The 23,729-nt window shown below is 35.7% G+C and overlaps 1 protein-coding gene across 1 annotated transcript in view; it reads right to left on the reverse strand.

Moving 5' to 3' along the window:
- The window catches only part of PTPRQ (protein tyrosine phosphatase receptor type Q), a 239,119-nt gene that overhangs the window by 18,476 nt on the left and 196,914 nt on the right, over positions 1-23,729 (reverse strand). Inside the window, exons 37-42 of the mRNA XM_063447145.1 lie at positions 22,827-22,955; positions 14,620-14,664; positions 10,325-10,351; positions 9,802-9,883; positions 5,957-6,047; positions 1,861-1,937 (exon numbers count right to left, since the gene is read on the reverse strand). Of these exons, the coding sequence (XP_063303215.1) occupies positions 1,861-1,937; positions 5,957-6,047; positions 9,802-9,883; positions 10,325-10,351; positions 14,620-14,664; positions 22,827-22,955 (451 nt within the window). The remainder of the gene's footprint in view (positions 1-1,860; positions 1,938-5,956; positions 6,048-9,801; positions 9,884-10,324; positions 10,352-14,619; positions 14,665-22,826; positions 22,956-23,729) is intronic.

Here is a 23,729-nt window from a genome sequence, read left to right on the forward strand (position 1 = left end):
ATTTTTGTATGTTTCTTAAGTGTCCCAATAGATATAAATACACTGTAATAATAAAGTACAGCTAAACCCCCATTATTTTTGATCTGAAGTGTTTTTAAAAGCAAAAATGTTCTCCTTGGTCCTAGTCTCCAGCTAATGGCAAGTTCATACTGCAAACACCACATGTGTGAAAGGACAAAAATGGAGATATTGCAAAGATGATCTCAAACATGCTCAATGAGATGCCATAGGAATCTATTGTTTATTGTGTGGGACAATGCTTGCTCTGTCTTCCGTCCTTGCTCTACCCGTTGCCACATTTTGCCAAAAATCCAAATGCATTCCTATTTTTTTTAGTAAATATTAGCTATGAGCTATAGATATTTGCAGCCATGAAATACCAAAAGGTTTTTGGTATTCAATCCCATCTGTAATGTCTGCATGCTTATGACGTTTGCCTTAGCTAATACCAACCACCACATAGCATTTGCTGTTTGAAAAAAAGTTGGATTTCAAATAAATTGCAGGTAGCTCAACTCAAATTAACCCTTAAATGCCATAGAAGGGATCTATGTATTTTTTCATATTTAGGCCCTGTCTGCCAGTCCCGTGGCCTCATATGTGTTAACCACTGATTAGGTTAACTCCTATTTTGCCAAAGGTATAAGGAGATGACAAGAAGTAATTTATTAGTTAAATACCATCATAAGTTAACTCCTGCAAGAGTGGCTAGTGGTTCTAAGGCCCGTAGGCACTACCTCAATTAATTTAATAGTGGGGACCCAAATATAATATATGAATAAAATAATGCTTACCTGTCAATATCTTGCCTGAAGAAATTTATTATTTTAACTTTTTTCCACCACATTGTCCAAAAAAATAATTTATTGTTTCCCAACTAACTGTATTGCAGAAAACCTGTATTGCAGAACCCCCACCCTCCCCCCTCTCCAAATAACATAATTGCCCTCCAACCACACTGGCTAGTTGACTCTGCACATAATAAGCATTCAAAATGTCAAAGGCATTGATAAAGACCTCCCCAGTCTTGAACGCACTATGAGCACTGTGTTTTATTTACTTGGAAGCTAAATAATTACAGTGCTCTGACAGGCAAGTCTTGCTTCATTCAAGACTGGCCTGATTAAGTCTATATATACGTTTCGGAAACAATCACCACCTGCTAGCATTATTGGCAATCATTTTTGCAGTGCTCCTTTAATGCAAAAATAATTACTCTTCTTAATGATGCAAAGACAAGTCCACTCTCGAAGACTCTACACACTATACATAACTACTACAATAAGCTGCAGTGGTCATGATGCTTAGACAGTCCCTTTACAATAGATTGTTCTAGTGTAGAACTGACTCTTCATAATCTAAATCAGGATAATTTCCCTTTTCCCTTCTTCTCCCTAGAGACCTTTCCCATACAGAGGCAGGTTGGGTTGCATATTGTACATGTATAGTATTATATAACATTGATTAAGAAGTACAAGGTAATTAGGATGAGCAACTAATCCCTGTCTCTGCTTCACCCTTTGGGCATTTGGTATCTATGTCTATAAATTCTCCCGATGTTTTATAGTTATCTATAGAATAATTTGCTTTATTCTATGACCAAAGTAAGAGCAAAGCAATGTAAGTGGTATGTATAAATATATCTATATATATTATGTTTTGACTAAAGAAAGGTATAAATGGAAGTTTAGAGCAGCAGCCTCATAAGTATAGAAAAAAATGCCAAAATAGCAAATGTCGTCAAACAAGCTTTTACTTCAAAGAACTGAAGCATGCCTATGGTGGGTATGCAAGAAGCGTGGTTTTCCAAATCACATTCTAAAACCAGAGAGAACTGCCACAAAGTATTTTTATACTTACAGACACATAGCTTGCGTTAATGTAATCTGAGCCAGGCACACCAGCGTCCACTATAAGTTTTACCCTGTTATTGTTATCTGTAAAATAAAAAAGGTTGCATGAGTTTTGCAATAAAGTACAGGAAAAATAGTATTTGATTTTGTTCCTGTGTGCAGCAGAATCCTTTAGCAAATTATTCAACTTTTAGGAACTAAAAATTCTTCAACAATGAGTTTGTCCTGTTTAAACGCTATTAGTGTAAAAATTCATTTGGACAATGGAATCATTGCTAACACATAAACATGGAATAAATAAGTAATTTTGAGTGTAGATAGTGATTAAAAGCAGCAACAAAAATGTAACTTTACACTATTTTCACTCTACTTATTCATACTTATTTTACAGAAATAGCATGGAGATAAGAATTAAGAATCTTGTGATATTTCATCACTTTCATTAGCTAAATCAAATATAGATACAAAAATATGATCAAATACACGTCATATGGATATTCCATGGAAACTGGAGACATCTTTAGGAAAACAGTTTCCTAAAAATGCCACCAGAATATATCCTAAAACTGCCAGCACAATGCAATAATATTGTTTGCATTTGTGCATAAGGCCTACATGCAATAAGTACAGTGACACCAAGTTTCTCCAAAGGTTGTGAATGTTAGCTTTTATCGTGGATGGAAAGGGATAGATTAAAGGGACACTTCAGGCACCCAGACCACTTCTGCCCATTGGAGTGGTCTCTGTGCCAACTCCCATCACCCTTAACACTGCAAGTGTAATTATTGCAGTTTTTAAAAACTAAAATAATTACCTTGCAGGGTTAAGTCCTCCTGTAGTGGTTGTCTATCAGACAGCCACTAGAGTGACTTCCGGGTTGCATGAGGACCTCCAGCATCGCTGGAATACACATAGGAAAGCATTGAATAATCCTTTCCTATGGGGAGGTCTAATGCGCGCGTGTGGCCATTGCCGCGCATGCACATTAGGTCTCCCCCGCCTGACTGCGGCAGGGGAGGAGCGTGGGCGGCGCTGGATTCAGGTAAGACACTGAAGGGGTTTTACCTTCAGCAACATGGGATAGGGGGTGGGAGGGAGAAGGGCACTGCAGAATTCTGCAGTGCCAGGAAAATGGGTTTGTTTTCCTGGCACTGGAGAGTCCCTTTAACCCCTTAAGGACACATGACATGTCTGACATGTCATGATTCCCTTTTATTCCAGAAGTTTGGTCCTTAAGGGGTTAATGTTGGCAGATTTTATTGCTAGCAAGTATGTTCAAAGTACATATTTATGAGAGGATTAAATAATCCAAAATGTAATATGCGGGAGTACTTTAATGAACACTTGTGCCTTACTACTAGACCCTGATAATGTTACTCTTTGGCAAGCAGAATGGGTGACAGTATTTTAATTGGTACAATGGCTCTATACCATTACAAACATTTATTCAGTTTAACATGAGCATGAACATGTCCTGCATTTCTTAATACACTTTAACAATTAACAGTGTACGTATTTACTATAGGCACGTAGACATAAGATAAATACATTTTGTTATGGCTTCTAAATAAATTTGCTAAAAGCACTGCAAACAATGTCATCTTTGTAGTATATTTTAGAAGCATTTACTAAATTATTAAGAATGATACTGAAGAAGGCACATTAGATGAGAATTTCCCATTACTCGTAATATCAATAAACCGATACTGTACAAAGTCTCCTAGTTTTATCTCTCGTTACATTTTAATAAATTAACGCAGAACGTATAGATTTAACACTTCCCCGCTACTTTATGTGTGAGTAGAGAGGGTGTATTGTGACGGCTGTCAAGAAAAGAATGTTAAAGAGGTTGGTTACTTGGGTCACATTACATAGCTAAGACACTATTAAGTCTACAATTTCTAGCACCTGAATATAAAAGCTTGCGGGTGCAATGTTACCCAGACACTGTGCCTTGGAATATTACTAGGGTCATTTCAAGATCACACATCAGTTGCAATCTTTTTAGTCATCACACTGATCTATAACTTGATCTATAACTTTATAGAAGTATCATGACATGTATAACTGTAATTGGAAGTGCATATTAAAACCTTTGGATATGCTGCAGGTCTATCTACGTCACCTATTATTCTTTTTTTTTTTTTTTTAATATATCTTTTCCATAAAATTCCAACAAATATAATACAAAGGAAACAAACATAAAATATCAGATGGGAAAAGGAGGTAAGATGGTTACAGTGAGGGAGGGTGAAGCAATTTTCCTCTTGAAGGCGTTCCGACTGCTAGGGTATGATTATTAAGTCTGTTGCCAGCTTGGAGTGCGCACTGACGACAGACATTTTTTTATGCACAGAACTGACTTTAGGCATACTAGAACAGAGTTCTGGGCTGCCAATGTCACATGTGCTGGGGGTGCAACAAGCAAATAACCCTGGATATGCAGTGTTTCAAGCTGAAACACTGCACATACAGATTCCTACCACCATGACCACTTCAAATCTCTGAAGTAGTCATGGTGGCTGGAGTTTCACTTTAAAAAGAAAGGGTGAGATTGTAGTAGGATGAACTCATGGCAAGAGTGCCAAATAGCCCTTGGTCACTAACGCACTTCATCTCAAAAGAGCCTTGGTCCTTAAGATGTTAAGAGACCCCCATGAAGTCAAGTGCAAACCCTGACAGAGAAAACTCAATTAGTCTTTGCAAAATTTGGCAAATAGAGAATTTGGTGATTTATATACCTATTGAGATTTGACTGATTTCAAGCATATTGTAGCAATAACAAACGTATATAGGACTGTACTATTCAAAATATATTGATGGATACATTATATAAATCCCTACAGTAAAAAGATGTGGGAATTGTATTGTTTAAAGTAAAGTTTATTCACTAAACGTTAAATCTGGAAATGGTTTTAAAAAAATAAATAAAAAATCATTGTAAATGTTAAGCCTAAAATAGCCAAATGCAGTGACCAAAGTTAGGGATTATTTGTCAACTAAATTGGGCACTACAATTCGGTGATTTGTGAACCTTAAGGAATTATGGTTTAAAATGATATTCTTAGCAGATGGTAAGAAATAATAACACCACATGAGTCTGAAAGAACTACGAGTTAAGAAAATACTATGGTATGTAAACTAACACGACCTTTGCTCTTTGATACGTAAATTAAATCCATTAAAGAACAATTACAGTACTTGCTGAAAAAAGTACTTTGGAAACTTTCTTTATTACCTATATGCCCTACAGTTGTCTGTTTAGGAAGTGATTTCTTTTCTAATGGGTTGTGGTCAGGGGGACACTATACTACTAACCACGTGTGGGTCTTAGGGGAGACATAAGGATGTCCCCCTCTTAATTTTATTTGGAAAAAAAAAACACACGCTGTCCATGGGCGTGGACAGGGTGTTGGACAATAATCTCTCCACTTCTCTTACTTACTGAAATCCCTTCTACCTGATTCGCATGGGTGGGGGCACGGGGGAGACTATGTCCACCCATGGCTGCTCAGTGCTAGATTTAACATATTAGTAGATAAACCCCCAGCTGCCACTTGGTAGGTGGGGACAGAGTGATGTGTAAAACATGCCAGTTAATAATATTTGGGTCTTATTGACCCTCAAAGGCTTTTAATTTATTTCTTTATTTTGCTTTTTTAGCAAGCACTAGCCAGTCACTAAATAAATAACACTTGCGCCGCCAAGCGTTTTGAACTATTTCCCCGCTAGCAACAAATACTGTAAGCAGGCAAAAAGTTTAGATTTTTTTTAAAATCCAGAACCAGATTTCACGTCTCCATTTCTGGATTTGAAGCATTGGGTCCGATTTTCAGCCATGGTTGTTGAATTCCATGATGTTGCCATCTGAATGTATCTGGCCCCGTTTGTAGCTGATGGTGTTGCCACATTCGGATTTTATTGAATTACCCTTTATTTCTAAGTTTTATATAACTTTGTGAAAGTGGAAAAAAAATATCTCTAAGAAAACAAATTGAACTGTACGTATAGTTTCCCTTTAAAGACGGATATGCACATTGCTGAAATAGAATATTCAATTTCTCATTCCTTAAGAAATAATGATTTACACATAATGCACATACATGGCTTAATGTTTGTAAAGCGGTTCTTTGGCCTGTTCCAAGGCAGGTCAGCATCAGATACTGCTAGATCTTCAAGAAATTTAGGAAGATCCTGTAAAATAAGGACAACTTCATAGTTAATTTACATGAAAATAAACATTTAAACAATAACCCAATGGGTGCAATTAAGGAATGGTAATAGCTTACATAGGATTTAACACAGTAACACAGAAAGAGTAAGATTATGCATTTAGGCAGTCAGGGAATAGTGAGAACATAGATTATTTAGAAGGTACCATAGTATCTTAAAAAACTTTTAAACTGCATATGAACATTATGTCCACAAACACACATTTTTCCATTCTATCTCAGTCAGAGGCGTAACTAGAAACCACGGGGACCCAGTGCAAAAATTGCTCTGCCCCCCCATACGTCTACCCCCCACCCCATGCGTCCCCGCCCCCATACATGTACCCCTCAACCCATACATCCCCGTCCCCCCACACATGCAGACAAACAGATACACATGCAGACACACACACAGACACCCAAACACACAAACATACACATAAATACATACATACAGATACACATACATATACATACAAACACACACATACATACACACAGGCATGTAGACACACAAACACATACAGACGCACACATACTGACAGAGACACATACAGACAGACAGACACACATACATAGAGACACACACATACACACAGTGACACATACATACGGACACACACAGACATACAGACACACACACAGATATACTGATACAGACATTCTCTATCACACACACAAACTGTTAAAAAATGTAGTGACATAGCCCCAGGAAATCCATTGCACTCGAGTGGCCTCAAGAGCATGGGCCACCCGGTGGGGTCCTTCAATGCGGCCCCGGCATTTTTTTCTGTGCAGTCGGTGCTGCACCAAAATGCTGGCGGGTACCTCAGTCATAGGGATCTACAGGACGGCTGGGCCTCAGTGTTTTTAAGAAACTAGTTTACTACAAATGCCATTATTTACTATTACCCATAAACAGTTAACATTTTACTTTAATTTTTTTATCTGTTTTTGTTAAACTGACTGTATAGTGAAAAAAAATATTTTTACATGTATGCTAATATTTCAAGATCTGAAAGGGATACTATCAGGGTTAATTACAAAAGGGAAAGTTTAAAGTGAATTTTAACTTTTAGATGAGACTAATTAAACTGAAAGCATAGCTGAATTTTTTCCAATGGGACTATTTTGATCTTACATTTGAAATTCTCTTTGAATTCACTTTGAATTCTAAATTTAGTGGATAGCCCTGTTACTAAGCTAAAAAAACAAAACAAATATAATTTCTAAATAATCCCTCCCAAAATGAAATAGTTTAAAAGTAAGTACATTTATTGTGTGTGTCTCAACAATACATGCAGAAAATGTTTATTTTATCTGAAATTTAAATGCTACTCAAATATTTTTTTTAAAGGCACACTATAGTCACCTGAACAACTTTAGCTTAATGAAGCAGTTTTGGTGTATAGAACATGCCGCTGCAGCCTCACTGCTCAATCCTCTGCCATTTAGGAGTTAAATCCCTTTGTTTATGAACCTTAGTCACACCTCCCTGCATGTGAATTGTACAGCCTTCAATAAACACTTCCTGTAAAGAGAGCCCTATATAGGCTTTCTTTATTGCAAGTTCTGTTTAATTAGGATTTTCTTATCCCCTGCCATGTTAATAGCTTGCTAGACCCTGCAAGAGCCTCCTGTATGTGGTTAAAGTTCAATTTAGAGATTGAGATACAATTATTGAAGGTAAATTACATCTGTTTGAAAGTGAAACTAGTTTTTTTTTTCATGCAGGCTCTGTCGATCATAGCCAGGAGAGGTGTGGCTAGGGCTGCATAAAAAGAAACAAAGTGATTTAACTCCTAAATGACAGTGAATTGAGCAGTGAAATTGCAGGGGAATGATCTATACACTAAAACTGCTTTATTTAGCTAAAGTAATTTAGGTGACTATAGTGTTCCTTTAAAACAAAAGTGAGTGGTGGTGAAGGAGGTTAAAATGACACCACAATTGATGCATGCTTTGTATGTCTATCTTATTCATATGGAGATCTTGTAATCCTGAACTTCACACTGAAGCACAATAGTGCATCCTTGAGCTTAAACTACTGAAAGGATGAAACATGATTGTTGAAGAGCCAGCAAATATTTATAGAGAAACTGGAATTTTAGACAGTGGTATGATATTAACTACACAGCATAATCTACCAGAAGCAGCTGTAATAGTGACACATGGTTCCCTTTCTTTCAAAAAGGTGTAGTGATGATCAAGCTATATTATATTCTTATTCAACATAAGATGTTCTTTGCACTAATGCTCTAAAAAAAACAAACAAATAACAACTTAAAGAAACACTGTACCCACTATAACAACTTCATCTAAATGAAGTTGCTGTAGTGCCTACAGCAGTTCCCCCTCAATCCAAGGCTTGCAAAAGTGATTTTTTTTTTTTTTAAAGTATTAGAAAGCTTCAAACCACTCCTTTAGGCCCTCTAGTTAGGAGAGCTGGGAAGTAAAAGCCCCTTTTATATCTCATCACAGATCCATAGGTATGCCCCTTCTCGGTCTCTATGCTCTGCCCATAACCTTCTCCTGTCCGCTGCTCGCACCGGTATGGCCAACTCACGCTTGCAGAACTTCTCGTGGACGGCTCCTTTCCTTTGGAATAGCCTGCTTACTGCCATCAGACTCTCCCCTAGTCTTCAATCTTTTAAGAAGTGCATTAAAACCCATCTCTTTAGCAAAGCTTATGGCCACCCAGAGTAACCTCAACCTCACATACCTGTCTCTTGCTCAGCACTCTACGCTCTGATTCACTCGCACCTTATTTTATTGCTGTCTCCTGTCCTATTGTGTTTTACTCCCCACCTCCTCTTTAATGTTAGCACATTTGAGCAGGGTCCGCTTCAACCTATGGTTCCTGTAATTTTTTTTGTAATTGTCTTATTTCGTTTTTAAATTTCCCCCTCTTATAATATTGAAAAGTGCTATGGAATTCTGTCTGTGCAATATAAATGCCAATAATAATAATACCCTAGCATACTGTGACATTACACACGCGTGCGATATGCCATCACAGTCTGCAATAGAGAATCATTGTATTTAATGATGCTCTATGGCAGAATCAAAGGCTCATCTCACCAAGAACCACACATCTGCCTCTATCAGGAGCACAGGATTGGATCATCATCATGGAGGCACACCTCCAGGATGACATCAGTTGAGGAGGAGTCACGGCAGTGCCAAGAAAGTTTCGACGCTGGAGACAAAGTGAGTAAAAATATTTATTTAATTTTATTTAGTTAGAGGGGAGCCCCTGAATCCAATAGGGGACATGAAAACTATAGCATTTGGAATACAGATATGTATGCCTACCTATACAGTTATGTATTCCTAACTTTTCAGGAAAGCATAACATAGAAAATAATCTATTAAACCTTAGTTAAAATAATAATTGTAATAAAACCATCCTCAACTGTAAACATACTATATATTACGGTAGACAAAACTGAAACAGAATAAAACAAGTCATATCCACAACCAGTTGTGTCCCGTTTATAAATGAACCCCAATATAAAATGAAAACAGAAGTCAACGGGTGGGGGGCTGGACACACTTGCTAAATTATTCTGCCGAGGAGTGTGGAATTACTATTTAAACAATCAGCCTGGTAATTGGGTATTGATTATCAAGGCCACCGATTTTCCTTAGTCTCAGTTGCTTAAAATGGACATGAAATGTGACACATGAAAATTATTGGAGGTCCTGCATTGTTGTGACAACTGTTAGTAGCATACCGAAAATTCTTCTTGAAACTTTAGGTTGTTATTAGCGCAGAGCTCTTCAACATATTGGAGAAAACCTTTCTTGCTTACAGGCCTGCAGAAAAAGTACAAGATTAAATTACACTTGTTATAAATATTTCTTAGCTCGTGAAGCACTGAATCATGGCATCATTATATATATATATAATAAAATTACTAAATGTTATGGAATGTCCAGCATATAGTTTTCTGTACACAATGGAGCCTAAATTCACCGCGGCTGTTTTTTTTTTCTAAAATCTATGTGTTTTTTAAGCCTCAATAAGTTTAAATGTCTCTGAATTACTACTCAAGCTAAAACACAGACATGCAAGTTTCACCCTAGAGAGAGGCAAAGCATTTCTCCAGTTACCATGCAATTAGTCACGCTTGTATGATTTATTTGCTGGTTGAAGGTTGTCCTTGTAAATGCATGAAAAAAGTCCCAACACATTAACACTCAGCACACTATAAAATTCATAAGAACTGAAAAAAAACCATTTTCTGGTGAACTTACTTGAGTGATTTTCTATAACTAAGTAACCTGCAAGAGAGATTTTATTAATCAAAAAAATATATATTATTTAATGAAAAAAAAGTATTGCGTAATGCTGTATTGTTCATGAGTAAAATTTTAATTGTAAATCAAAATTTGTATTAAGAAAAATATTATAATCCTTGCTATTAAAAAAAAAAAAAATAGATGTTTATGGTTGTAAAAAATTCTGAGCTAAACTTAGACTAAGACTAAAGCTAAGACTTCAATTGCTGAATTGATTTGCAGGGCTTAGCTCAGGAGAACTAACAAAATATCTTACGCTGTAATTTCTGTTCCAGGCTATTGAGACAATGTGGGATGGGGCACCAAAGAGACCACAGGTAAGTAGTAAAACTGTTCAAAAATGTGAAGTAATGCATCCCTCTTGGTTATCAAAGAGTTTTAGAGAGGCCCTACTCCTTTTAATATAGTTAATTAATACCTTGTATTCTATTTTATTTATTGATTTATTATTTCATTTTTAATTCAAGCTGGTGTTGGCAAACTTATTTGTCTAGAATGTCTTGTATATTACTGAATTTGAGGGGCAAATTGTTTTGAATTTGTATATTCATATTGCCTTGTGAAAATGCCCATTCAATATTATTATTTTTTTTTAGAATGTTTCAATTCAAATGTGTATTCTGAGCTAACTACTCCCAATATACGACTCAATCTGGTCATCATTTGTGGTTACTACTCAAATAATAAGAAGTACTAATTAGTACAATATATAGGTTTCTTTGAACTCAGTAGGATCAACATTATATCACATGCCCGTAATTCATCTACAATAAACTACAAGCTGTTTGAGCTACACTGCAAAATGATTATTTTCTAATGTATACAGCATGATGTTGTTCACCTTGGCTAAATAACGTTCCGTTCATTGGATACACACTAACAGATGTGCCTGCTACTTTAGATTATTTTAATTTTAACACATTACAAATCCAATTTATCAAAGCGTGTGGCTAGTTTCTGTGTTTTGCTAGATTATGTTTTATCAGTTCTTTTTTTTAATGTGATATTGTCCAACATTGTTTTAGCTTTGTGTGGTATACAGTTTCATGTCTGGGCCTTAAGTCTCGAATAAGTCTGATTCCACTCAGATTACAATTCACACAATCAAAAAAATAAAAAATCAAAAAATAGTTTTGATGCCAAAACTACTGAATGTTGTATGTCATTGTCCCATAAGCTCCGTTATGAAATCAAAGTCATAAAACTGGAATAATAAATATACGGCCTTATTTTTATATAATTTGCTGTGATGTGATCACATATCTTGTGTGGTTTATTTTTTATTTATTTTTTTGCCTAAAAAGAAATGAAAACTTTAAATAAGAAATGCTTAGGGAAAAAAAATAATATGTAAGCTTATTCACTAGTAAGTTATTATTATTAATAATAAAAAAAGAGCAATGGCAACATTTATTTTAATCCTGAGATGCATAGTTAGAAGGCGGTTGCAATTATTTGCATAGGTTGATGTACATACCAGCTGTAAGCTGTATGTTATTACTAACAAAAAATATAAGCAAAATATACAGCTATGCTTCCAACCTTCAGCCAGAGCTGGCATTAGGAGGGATACAGTCTGTATAGCTGGGTGGTCAATCTGTTGCGCCGCGGTTATGCTATGTGTTCTGAGATCTGCTTTGCAGTGGACATACAAGTTATAATTTTGACAAGATTGTGGCAGCTGGTAAATGCAACATCAAGCATGGGTCAAGCTGGTAAGTAGCACTTATTGTTTCCTATTACTCTGTACGGGAGACCATTTAGGGGTGTTGCTAGGGGGAAGACTGGGAGGACTATAGCTACAAATGTGGGTCTCTTTAGCCTCAGATCTTTTACCTGGGAGCTAGGACTCATACATCTATTTTGCCTATACTGCTCTCTCTCCCAGTCTCCGTGTTCAGTTCCATCTAAGTAGAACAGTTATGATAGATACGCAGGTAATATAACATTCTAGCCATGTTTCACTGTCTCTGTCAGTGTGCTGCTTCTCGTTCCGGGCTCAACAAAAAGACCAGGATTGAGAACAGCATGGCAAACATAAAACTGAGGACTGGAAGCGCAGGGCCAACAAAAGTTACCTAGCTGCAGCTCTCCACCTCTCTGCACAGAGCACAGGTAAGGATGGTGGACAAAAAATATGTGTATGTATTCCCTATGTCTGTGTAGTCTGTACATGCCTATCTACGTATGCCTGTGTCTGTGTTTGCGTCTGTCTGTGTATTCCTGTGTCTGTGCCAGTGTATGTGTGTCTGCCTATTTATGTATGTATGTGTTTAAGTGTGTGGCTATATGTGTATTCCTGTGCCTGTGAAAGTGTAGTCTGTATTTGTGTGTGCCTATCTGTGTATTTATTACTATACTGAGAGGGTAGTGGATGCATGGAATAACCTTCCCGCTGAAGTGGTAGAGGTTAACACAGTGAAGCAGTTTAAGCATGCATGGGATAGGCATAAGGATATCCTAGCTATAAGATAAGGCCAGGGACTAATGAGAGTATTTAGAAAATTGGGCAGACTAAATGGGCCGAATGGTTCTTACCTGCCATCCCATTCTATGTTTCTATATCTTTCTATGCATGTCTGCGAGTGTGCCTATGTCAGTGTAGCTTGTCTGGCTGTTTGTCTGTGTATGCATGTGTCTCTGTGGCTAGTATGTGTGTCTGTGTATGCATGTGTGTGTGCCCCTTTTTGCCTGTGCTTATGTGACCCTGTTTTTGTGTCTGACTGTATATGCCTGTGTGTGTGTGTGTGTGTGCATCTGAGAACATGTGTGTTCTTTAATTCTTATGTTTGTGCATGTCTGTAGGTATCGAACTGTGAGTATGTGTGATATGTATGTATCTAGTTGTGTCAAGATGGATATATTGCAGATGCTTATAGGTAGAATTTGTGAGGGACCCGTTGTGGGGCTCTGAGGAGGTGTTTTTCGACCCTTACAATGCTCAAGGGAGACATTAAAACATGTGTTAGCTGGACATTGGTCCTTATTGGTAAGATTGTCTAGTACAAAAGCAGCAGCTACTCACTGATGCTACTGACATCAATTTTAGCAATAGTCCCACTTTTAAAAAGATGCTAGCTAAATGCGAATGCTTAGCACTGGGCTTATAAAGTAATGTTACAGCACACATGGAATAATTGAGAAAAAAAATCATAAAAAGTAACTAGGCATCGATAAATTATGAGCTTCAGACCATTGATGTAGATAACATTTTACAAAATATTAGAATGAACAAAGTCTAGATTTTTATAATGTGGAAGTACAAATATAAAGAACTAAAAATAGATTTCACATAACATTTTAAATAAAGTGTGCTAAACTTTCCTCCTAGTATTTTACGTAACATTTCTGATAAATGTACAATTCCATTGGTAAATATTATTTCATAACATAAAAGCTAATGGTAAAAGAGTGATTACAAATAAAACACTGTTGAACGGATAATTAGGTTCAGGGAAGTAACATTTTTTTGAAACCTTTACAATATGACAATTCCTCCACTTTTTATTTTGGCTAGAGTAGTCATTTTGACTGAATTTGTATGTTTAGTAGGTTGTAATATGTTATATGCAAGTTGTTACCCAAAGTGGACAATTATGCACACAGATTAATAAGAAACTCCTGGAAATTTAATTTGCACCTACAGTGCATCATACAACAAGGTGTAACGTACAATTCTAATTCCTCTATTGAGAAAAAGGCCATGAGTTTGATATCGACAAACTTATATAAAGAAAATGTTGCTGTCAATACTTTACGTCTCAGCATGGGAATGTAGTAGACTTTCCAGAATGAGAACCCTGGTTTTTACAGACATTTCAAAAAAGCTCTATTTTCTTTTTACTCTACTCTTATTTTTGTTTCTCTCAAGGGTTCGGTGAATTAGGGTAAAATAAAGTGCACATTAATTCTATTTATTCTTAGCAACAAAAGAAAACATTTAATTTAAGACATTTTATGTTATCAAAATGCAATATGCTTTACATAGTATATGGTTAAAGCTGGTATGAACATAAAATAAACTGTTTTTTTAAATGATGTGCTTTGTAAATTGTCTTTTTTTTAAAGAGTATGTTGTTCTTTTTAACCATATACTACAATCAGTTATGCTTCGTGTCCTAGCCTTGTGATTCCATCGTGATGTTGGTTAAAGAAGCTTAAACCAGTTGATGGAAGCACTGGCTCATACAGACACTGCTGCGTATGATAACTTATAAGAGCACACAATCACCAAACAACGAATCACTTACTGGATGACATATATGTCTTTGCGTCTAAAGAAAAATGAAGAATACCTGGAAGTAAAGATTCATTAACAATTATATATCTATATAAGTTATGTTTGTAATGTTAAAAAATTAAATCAACATTCTTTCAAGTTTCTGTTTAATCCATTTGCTTACCAAATATAATATTTTCCAGCTAATATATTTATTTTAAAATAGATTACCTATAGGTGTATGTTTTACATATGAATAAGACAGCTGTTAAAATACAGAAAATAAATAAAAAGTTAATATGTTGTAGACTAGTGCACGTCATAAAATTGTGTTTTGGACTAATCATTTCTGCCAAACATAAAACAAACAAAAACAAAAATAGGATGAATGATTTTTTTTCCTATATGGTGGTTTGGAATTGCCAAATTCCCCAAAGACTGGGGATAATGAAACAGACACACCAAAAGGGCATGGAAATTGGCCAAACAGTACACAGCAAAATATATACATAATAAAAATATTATTTATATACTATACAGTATACCAGTAGGTTCATTTTCTCACCATTTGCTTCACAGATCAAGCACACAACGCAATCAATAGAGGTTAAAAGAGTAGGAGGTGGTGGGTAGGAGTCCTAATATTAATAGTAAAGTGTGCCCCCCTCAGCCCCCACACACGGGTGAAATGTGGATTTGAAGCCTCCGGACCTGGATTTAATTCAGTCATCTGTTTGAGTTTGATTTGACTGAGATCCAAATTCAGATTCAGGCATGTTTTGGACCTAAATCACAAAATCTGGACATTGTTCCATGAACAATATCTCAATTTTTTTAATAAATGACCAGATAGATCTCAGTGTGGGCAGTCCTACTCACATGGTGCCACTAACATATAAATATGACAAATAGAGTCATAAGGTGTGACATCATTTACTCTTCAGTCTCCTTTAATATGACCTATTTTGCATGATTGTGCATTCACAGAGATCTCAGTTTGGAACTTTGGATAGTTGCTCTTTATTCATATCCCCTACTTTTTAATATATTATATATCCCCACTTTATAATGGGTGCATGGGATGGCTAGCATGATGGGCAAGGGGACAATTTTCTACTTGGCCACTAGTATGGAACGGTAAGCAGGAGGTTTGCAACTTCAATCAATTCATGAGAGAATTGACATAGAAGAATTGATATTGGAGCAATTATGGTATTTTAGGTATCTCTGGCTCTGGAAACTGATGACCACATTTTAAACTGGTTTAAGAAGTCTTTACACACAACTCTCAGTGTCTCGGGTGAACTTGGGCTCAAAGTAATTGATAATTAGATATTTTATAACATTCATGCTTGGTCAGAGTTACTTAAATTGAAAAAATTGCAAGTCAGCTGTGCATCCAGATTACCTTCTTTGGCCTTAAATTTGAAATCCACGTTAAAATCCTCACAATTCTCACTGTAGTGAATTACTCCATAAATCCAAAACACTTAGTCACTTTGAATTCTCACTTTAAATAACTAGGTTAAACAAAAATGCATAGAGGAGGTATTTGCAATGAAAAGCATTAGGAAAATTCCCTTTTTGTGTGTGATAATTTAGTGCACGTTTTATGGCCTGCTTTTTTTTTACATGTGGTATTTTAACCATGTTTTTATCGCCAATTTCACCAGATGTTCAAGTTTACCACATGAAGCTTAGTGGTTTTTCCAATTTTCAGGAGATGTAATGAATTCTGAACTATCACATGCTTTCTTAACCCCTTAAGGACCAAACTTCTCGAAAAAAAAGGGAATCATGACATTTCACACATGTCATGTGTCCTTAAGGAGTTTAGGAGGTATTTTATGAATCAAGACATAAAAGCAGCTTAATTCACAATTTCAAATAATAAGATAAATAAAGATTATATATATATATATATAAAATTTAAATAATTGAGTAAAATTGCTGCTAACATATGCCTTAATACGGCTCTGTCACCCTAAACTTACCTTTCTGCAATTGTTTCCTCTTTTGTTGCTCTTTCACAATCTTTTCTTATTTTCTGATCTATTTCTTTTTATAAACATACGTCAAAGTAAGGGCTACTTTGTCCTAGGTATTTTTCCAGCTTAGTGTAGTTTTTCTGGTGTGTATAGTATTTCCTTGCAGGCTTTTTAATGTAAACACTGTCTTTTCAGAGAAAAGGAAGCATTTGCATTACTGCATAGAAACACCTCTAGTGGCCATCACTCAGACATAGCACTGATGTTCAGCATCTCATGCTGAACACTCCCCGTAGAGATGCATTGATTCAATTAATTTCTGAGGAGATGCTGATTGACGCAGCTCTGCATTTTGCTATGTGAAAGCATAGGATTGGCTGAGATCATCAAATTTGATGATCTCAGCCAAGGAGGCTGAGTGGGGCGGAGCACGCCACGATTAGAATGGCGCAGCACTAGAAAAAAGGTCTGTTTAACCCCCTAAGGACACATGACATGTGTGACATGTCCTGATTCCCTTTTATTCCAGAAGTTTGGTCCTTAAGGGGTTAAATACCTTTCTAAATTAAGAAGAGGGAGGCCTAAACTATGCTTTCAAAACTGTAGTTTTGGGAAAACACATTTGTATTCCTGACATTGTAGTGTTCCTTTAACATAAAGGGGGGAAAAGTTTTAAAGTATTTTTCATTGCTGGCATCAACAACACACAGCAACAAGTGGATATTAGTTTAATTATTCATGACATCGATTTGCCTTTAAATGTATTACTTGAATCTTAAAATATCACCTGAAATTCCATTTATCGACCTTTAGTGAAACAAGTTCATTGCATGCAAAGTAAACATGCTTACTACATATTAATTTCATTAAACCGTCAGTGAATAAATTCTAAGGTTAACTTGGAATGAAAGGGTACATTTATTACATGCTGTTACATTTACTTTCACTGGTGTTTAAATTTCACTTTTATGTTAATTAACTGCAAACAAATAAAGGAGTCCAAGTGCATTGTTTTGAAGAAAGGTTTCTTCTTGCTTAATTGCTACATAGTTAAATAACACTAGTGCCTGATATCACTTGACACCTCAAGGACAGTTTTAGTTTCAATGAAAATGGTGGGAATGAGAAGTAATATATTGCCTCTTGGCCATCTCACTGTAGTCAAAGGTATTAGGATTTAAAAACCCCAGTCTGGAGGCAACAAATGATCTATTCACATACATTATTTAATGCATTAGCCATATATATAATGCAGAGGCCCGGTCGCACACTGTGGAGCTTTAACATTGCGACTGGACCCCTCTCATATCACCAGCCTGTGAGATAATGAGCGCCGGTCACTTACTCCCAGATAACACACTGAGTCGCACGGGAGAGTGTCGCTAGCATTAACAGCCACGCTCTGGCTCCCAACAGCCCCAGCCAGCAGAATTCAAACTGGAGTGTTTGTACCAGTATGTGTGTTTGTATGTGTGTCATTGTGTGTTTCTCTGTGTCTGTATGTGTGTCTGTGAATCTGTATGTGCATCTGTGTATCGGTATCTGTATCAGTGTTTGTATTTGTGTGTCTGTGTATCTGCATGTGTGTCAATATGTGTATCCATGTGTCTGCATGTGTGCCAATATACGTTTCTGTGTGTCAGTGTTTGTATCTGCGTCTGTCAGTGTGTGTATTGGTGTGTATATTTGTGTGTGTCAGTGTATTTGTATATATTTATATACATCTCATCTTCTAAACACCAGCACTACACATAAATACACCCTTGCATTCAAACGTCAAGACTATAAACACAACCCTACATTCAATCACACTTCATCCATACAAAAACATTATTACATTCAAACACACAAACACTGCTCAGTGATTTATTCAAGGAATGGAAAATTGTAAATATCCAGCTTGCAATGCATTGTGGGAGTTGTATGACAGATAGGGCTCTATCATTTGGCCGCCGTTGCCATAGAGGGGCACAAAAAAAGTATTGCACCAGGGCCCTCTTTACGTTAGATCCACTTCTCGTGATATTATGTATAAAGATATTTTTGAATAAAACATAAAATAGAGATTAGCTTTAATTGGAAGGAAGGTTATAAAGAGAATTTGGCAAAAAAAAAAAGTAAATGTTAGTAACAAAGAAATAAACCGAGGAAAAAGAGGGAATCTAAAAAAAAACTAGCATAGCTAACTGTAATCTGACCTATACATTACATAAAAAGTGATGGAATGCATAGAGCCCTTTTAACCCAAAGAATTAAGAGTTTTTTTGTACATTTCTGATTCAAGCTAGGAATCCAGAAAACAATCACGCTATACACAACTGATAAGAGAGAGCCTGGATTTAATTTTGGTTTAAAAAAAAAAAAAAGAAATACAAAAAATAAAATAAAATAAAATAAATAAATAATGTAGTGATATTTTTGCCCATATTCAAAAACAATCTAAGCTAAGTTTGTGTTAGCAGTAAGAAACAGCAGTTGACTGGAAATTAAAGCTAATTAAAAAGGAAGACTGGTATATAAGTGAATGTCTACTCAATTGTTCAAGAACAGACACAATAGCAGGAATAATTAAAATTACCATATATTGTGTTTACTGCATGCTGACTTTTTTTTATCTCATTAATATTGAAATTTTTAGTGTATCAAGAATAATTACTCCTTCTTAAATATGAAACGAGAATGAAAATAGAATGTCCAGAAAGAGCTAAAGATAAAATTATTAATTCATGTTTACACATATATAAAGGGTGTGCTAAACCTCAGAGTAGGATTTAACAGGTCACTAACTTATAAGTTAGTATTTAATTATTTTTTTGGGGAGATTCATCATGAGTAATTTCATGAAGGAACAACGACCAAAAATAGTGGAATTGTATTGATATGAGATATTGGGATATGATTAAACATTTTTTACGTCCTGTATTAATAGTCGTCCTGAAATGTGGTTTCAACAAAATAGGACGACAGCACAGCCTATAGAGCCAGGGCCACAATGGACCTCCTGAGACAACTGTTCGGTGGGCAAATAATTCCAATAAACTGCCAGATTAATTGCTCACCGCTTTCGCCTGACCTCTCAGCTCCCGGTTACTTCCTGTGGGGATATCTGAAGGAGAAGGTGTACGAGAACAACCCTTGTAGAGTTGAGCAGCTCAATGAGAAAACCCATGCAAAAATTAGAGTGCTAGAACCTCAATCATTAACTAATGTTATGAACAATGCAATCGAAGGAGCCCGAAATTACAAAGTGGCAAATGGGGCTCATTTAAAATATGTCATCTTTCTACCTAGTCAAACAAATCTCCATACGTTAAGCATTCATTGTATGTAATATCACTGAAATTGGTTCATTAATAAAAACAGTTATTGGCTCCTCAAACCCAACTCTGATGCTGGTGGAAGTTATGTAATTGTTTTTCAGAAAAACTGTGTAAAAAGTTACGATCACAACAAATATTTCTATTTAAATTGGGTTTTTACTATTTTGTTTTCCTTTTGAATGCATATTACCGTATTTCATTTATTCCATTTTTGGGGGTTGGTACCTTGTGGAGATGCAATTATTTGAAGCCAGCACCATTTTTTTTCATTTCAGGTGGTGCGGTGTGATATATCTTTTTTTTTTTTTTTACTTATAAATGATTGCTATGACGCTACATCAAATTACATACTTATTTATTATTAATTAATTATAGTCATGATGCTGCGTTCTAAAAAAATATACATACCGGTGTATATATATCTTTTAATTAGGATGGAAGTTTGCAGCATGTCTGACTACTGGTATCTGGTACATAAATATCCCTTATTAGCAGCACGTTGATCTACAAAGTTAAAACAAGTGTAGATGCACTGTGTATATTTAATTCCTGAAAATGAACTTTGCTTAGTCAGAGCTCGTATAATTCAATGATTCAGAACTCGGGGGCATTGCCAGTGACCTCTTTCCCTAGGTGGCCATGAAGCAGGTCTACTATGTCCAGATGAACATTCTTTAACAACATTTAACATGTCACTTAATACCTTTTAAGTTTACCTACAAAGAAAGATGCACCACTTATAAAAATCCCATAAATATTGGTTTCTTCTGATATTTTTCCAGGGTTATGGTTTTTGTAGCCTTAGTAAAATAAGCTTGATCCTGCGTGTAAATACACTTTTATATGGCAACCTAACATGTAAACATGTGGCTCTTATTTTAATTTGCTAATTTACCTTTCGGCTACATGCTACCCGCAAAAAAATAATTTTGAAGCTATGTATTTTATACAGCACTTCTAACATTTCTTCAAATTGTATGGGTACTTAATTAATTAATTGGTATTATTACAATCCTGAGTAAACTCATGTATGACTAAGACTGAATGAGAAGTGAAGGTGAAAAAAGGAAAACAACAAACACACAGAAAGGTAAAACGTATTTTCTTGGGGGGGGGGAGGATAAAAGATTTTAGCACTCCTCATTATTAGGCAAAACCAGATTAGTCTACAATAGCTACTTAAAAGAGGTGCTACTACTAAGAAAAAAAAAATAGTAAAGTAACAATTGCACTGGAGTGAGGAGGCCACAATAAGTTACCTGTCACCAGCACACTTTGTGTGCTGATCACAGACTCCCAATATGCACAGGACACTGCAGAATGCAGGAAGAAATGCTGCATATACTGAGTCTACACATAATTACTTCATTTAGGATGGAGTATATCTTTTAGTAAAACAAATAAATTCAATTATGTTTCATGTGACTGTAGTACAACTCACTATTTAGTAGACATACTGCCACCCAATGAAAACATGCATGCATTTAATTGTGCATTTTTCCATTGGGAAAATATCTAAAAATATCTTGCAAAAGCTGCAGATCTCTTGCCTGAAGCCTTTGCAAGCCCTCCCCTTCTAACCCCACCCTTCCTCTTGACTTTAGCCCCACTGAGCAAAACAATCAGGATGTAACATAACCGGATATCTACTTGAAAGCCAGGGTATTTATCGAGGTTAATATATAAAATTGCCAATTTTTATTAAAACCTGCACTTTTTGTAAAATGAAAAAAATAGGGCACAATCGATACACATAAAGCATTTCAACAAGCTAAAGTGCTTTAGGGGGAGTGTCCATTTAAATATAAGTTTATGTAAATTGTACTGCTGTGAAAATCCTGAATATGCACTAGTATACTTTACACATGATTATCTGCTCTGGAAAAAATGGGACACTGTGACAAAAAGGCAGTTTGATTTGGTTTCCAAAGAGACAATGTAACAGCATCATTAACCCCTTAAGGACACATGACATGTGGGACATGTCATGATTCCCTTTTATTCCAGAAGTTTGGTCCTTAAGGGGTTAAAGGACCACTAAAGTCACCCAGATCACTTTATCTCAATGAAGTGGTTTGGGTGCAGTAGCCCTTTCGTATTAACCCTGCAATGTAAAACACAGTTTTGTAGAAACTAGTGGCTGTCTTCCAGCTATGAAGAACATTGAATTGGACCATCGCTGGAAGAGACCATGCAGGTCTTGGCACTGGAAAAAGATGAGTAACATCAATATTTTATACATTTTAACAGAAAAGGAGGGGAATCTTATATGACTAGGACAGGGGCACTATAGCGTTAGGAATACATGTTTGTATTGAATTAAATTTTTTTTTATATACTATAAGACTATGGGCTGTCCATTCAACCTAATATCTCCCCTTCTCTTTCTTTACAGTTTGCTACCTTTTCACCCGTAAAGTTCGATGAAGGAAGATATACCCAGAAATGTTTTTTGTATTAATCTTTTGTGCAGTTTGTGATTATGTGATTATGTCTTCTCTACATATTAAAAAAACTAGCTATTCACTAACAAGAGAATTGGCAAGCAAGGTTATAGATAAAACCACAAGAAACAGTTTAGTGAGCCAAACTTAAATCACTTTAATGATATATAACGATGAAAGAGTTTGTTTGTTTCCATTATTGTTTGAGATAGGCTTGCATTACACAACTGCGTGGTACTAACCTATTTAAAATAGCTTTGTATACCTATGAATAGTATTTGTTATAATCCAAAAGAAAACATAGAGGTGATGTGAATATAAATTCTAGTGAAACCTATTTGAAAGACACAGGTCACCCTTTGAAAGAGGATATCAGTGTTCTGAGTAAATAAAAGTGCCACAAACACTTACAAGCAACTATAGGTCATGGTGGGGTCATGGCTGGTGACCTGTTGGACTACTGTTTTGCCACATGAGTATGCTTACCTTGTTAATCTCTCATCCTTCAGTTCCAAATCTGCCACAGTGATCAATTGATCCAGCTTGAATTTTGTGTCGACGATTTCTGCATCCCGTGGGGAATACGTTCCTCCTTCTTTCTGCTTCTGTCTTATTCTAAACAAATCAAAAAAGTCTAAATCAAACATTACTGCGTCATTCATTTGCCTACCTGCCAATTATCCTCAATTTAAAAAAAGTTATATTTTATTAGTCTGTCCATGTATCCTATTTGTTTCTCCATTGATCCCATCAGATAGTCTCGGTATTAACCCTATAACCCGAGTAGACTTCTTCTAAAATTAAGTATATTGCCAATTTATTTTAGAGCGTCTAGAGGTGCAATCAGATCTTAACATTTAACCCCTATCAGTCTCACATTACAGGTTTCAGTGATATGCCTGAGTCTCAAGGACAGCTAATTGTTTCTTTCACACATTGATGTAAATTGTTTTGCTTTAAGTAAGATTCACCAGGAAAATTATAACTAACTATACCTAACTGCTTCAAGGATTATAAACGTATAAACAGTTCTTAAGTACAAAAAATAATACTGTAATGATGTGAAGCAAAGCAGAATAAAGATAGTATTTTGTTAAAAAGTATTATTGAGTTTTCAAAACATTTCATCAGAGACATAACCACGTAAAAAAAAAAATGATTTTATTTATAATTAAATGTAAAGTGGAATAATTTATAAAGTGTTATAGAAAAAAAAATATTACCCCTCCCCAAACCATCACTTTGCATTTCCAAATTTGATGTTCAAACTTTAATGGGTTCAGTAGACCATTTAGCCACTCAGCGGGGGTTCAATGAGATTATGTGCTCAGGGCAACTGTAGAACAACAAGCTTTGTTTATATGTCTGAATATTAACCTCTGTGAACTG

The sequence above is a fragment of the Pelobates fuscus genome, chromosome 3 (genome assembly GCF_036172605.1).
Source record: "Pelobates fuscus isolate aPelFus1 chromosome 3, aPelFus1.pri, whole genome shotgun sequence".
NCBI classification, from domain to species: domain Eukaryota; kingdom Metazoa; phylum Chordata; class Amphibia; order Anura; family Pelobatidae; genus Pelobates; species Pelobates fuscus.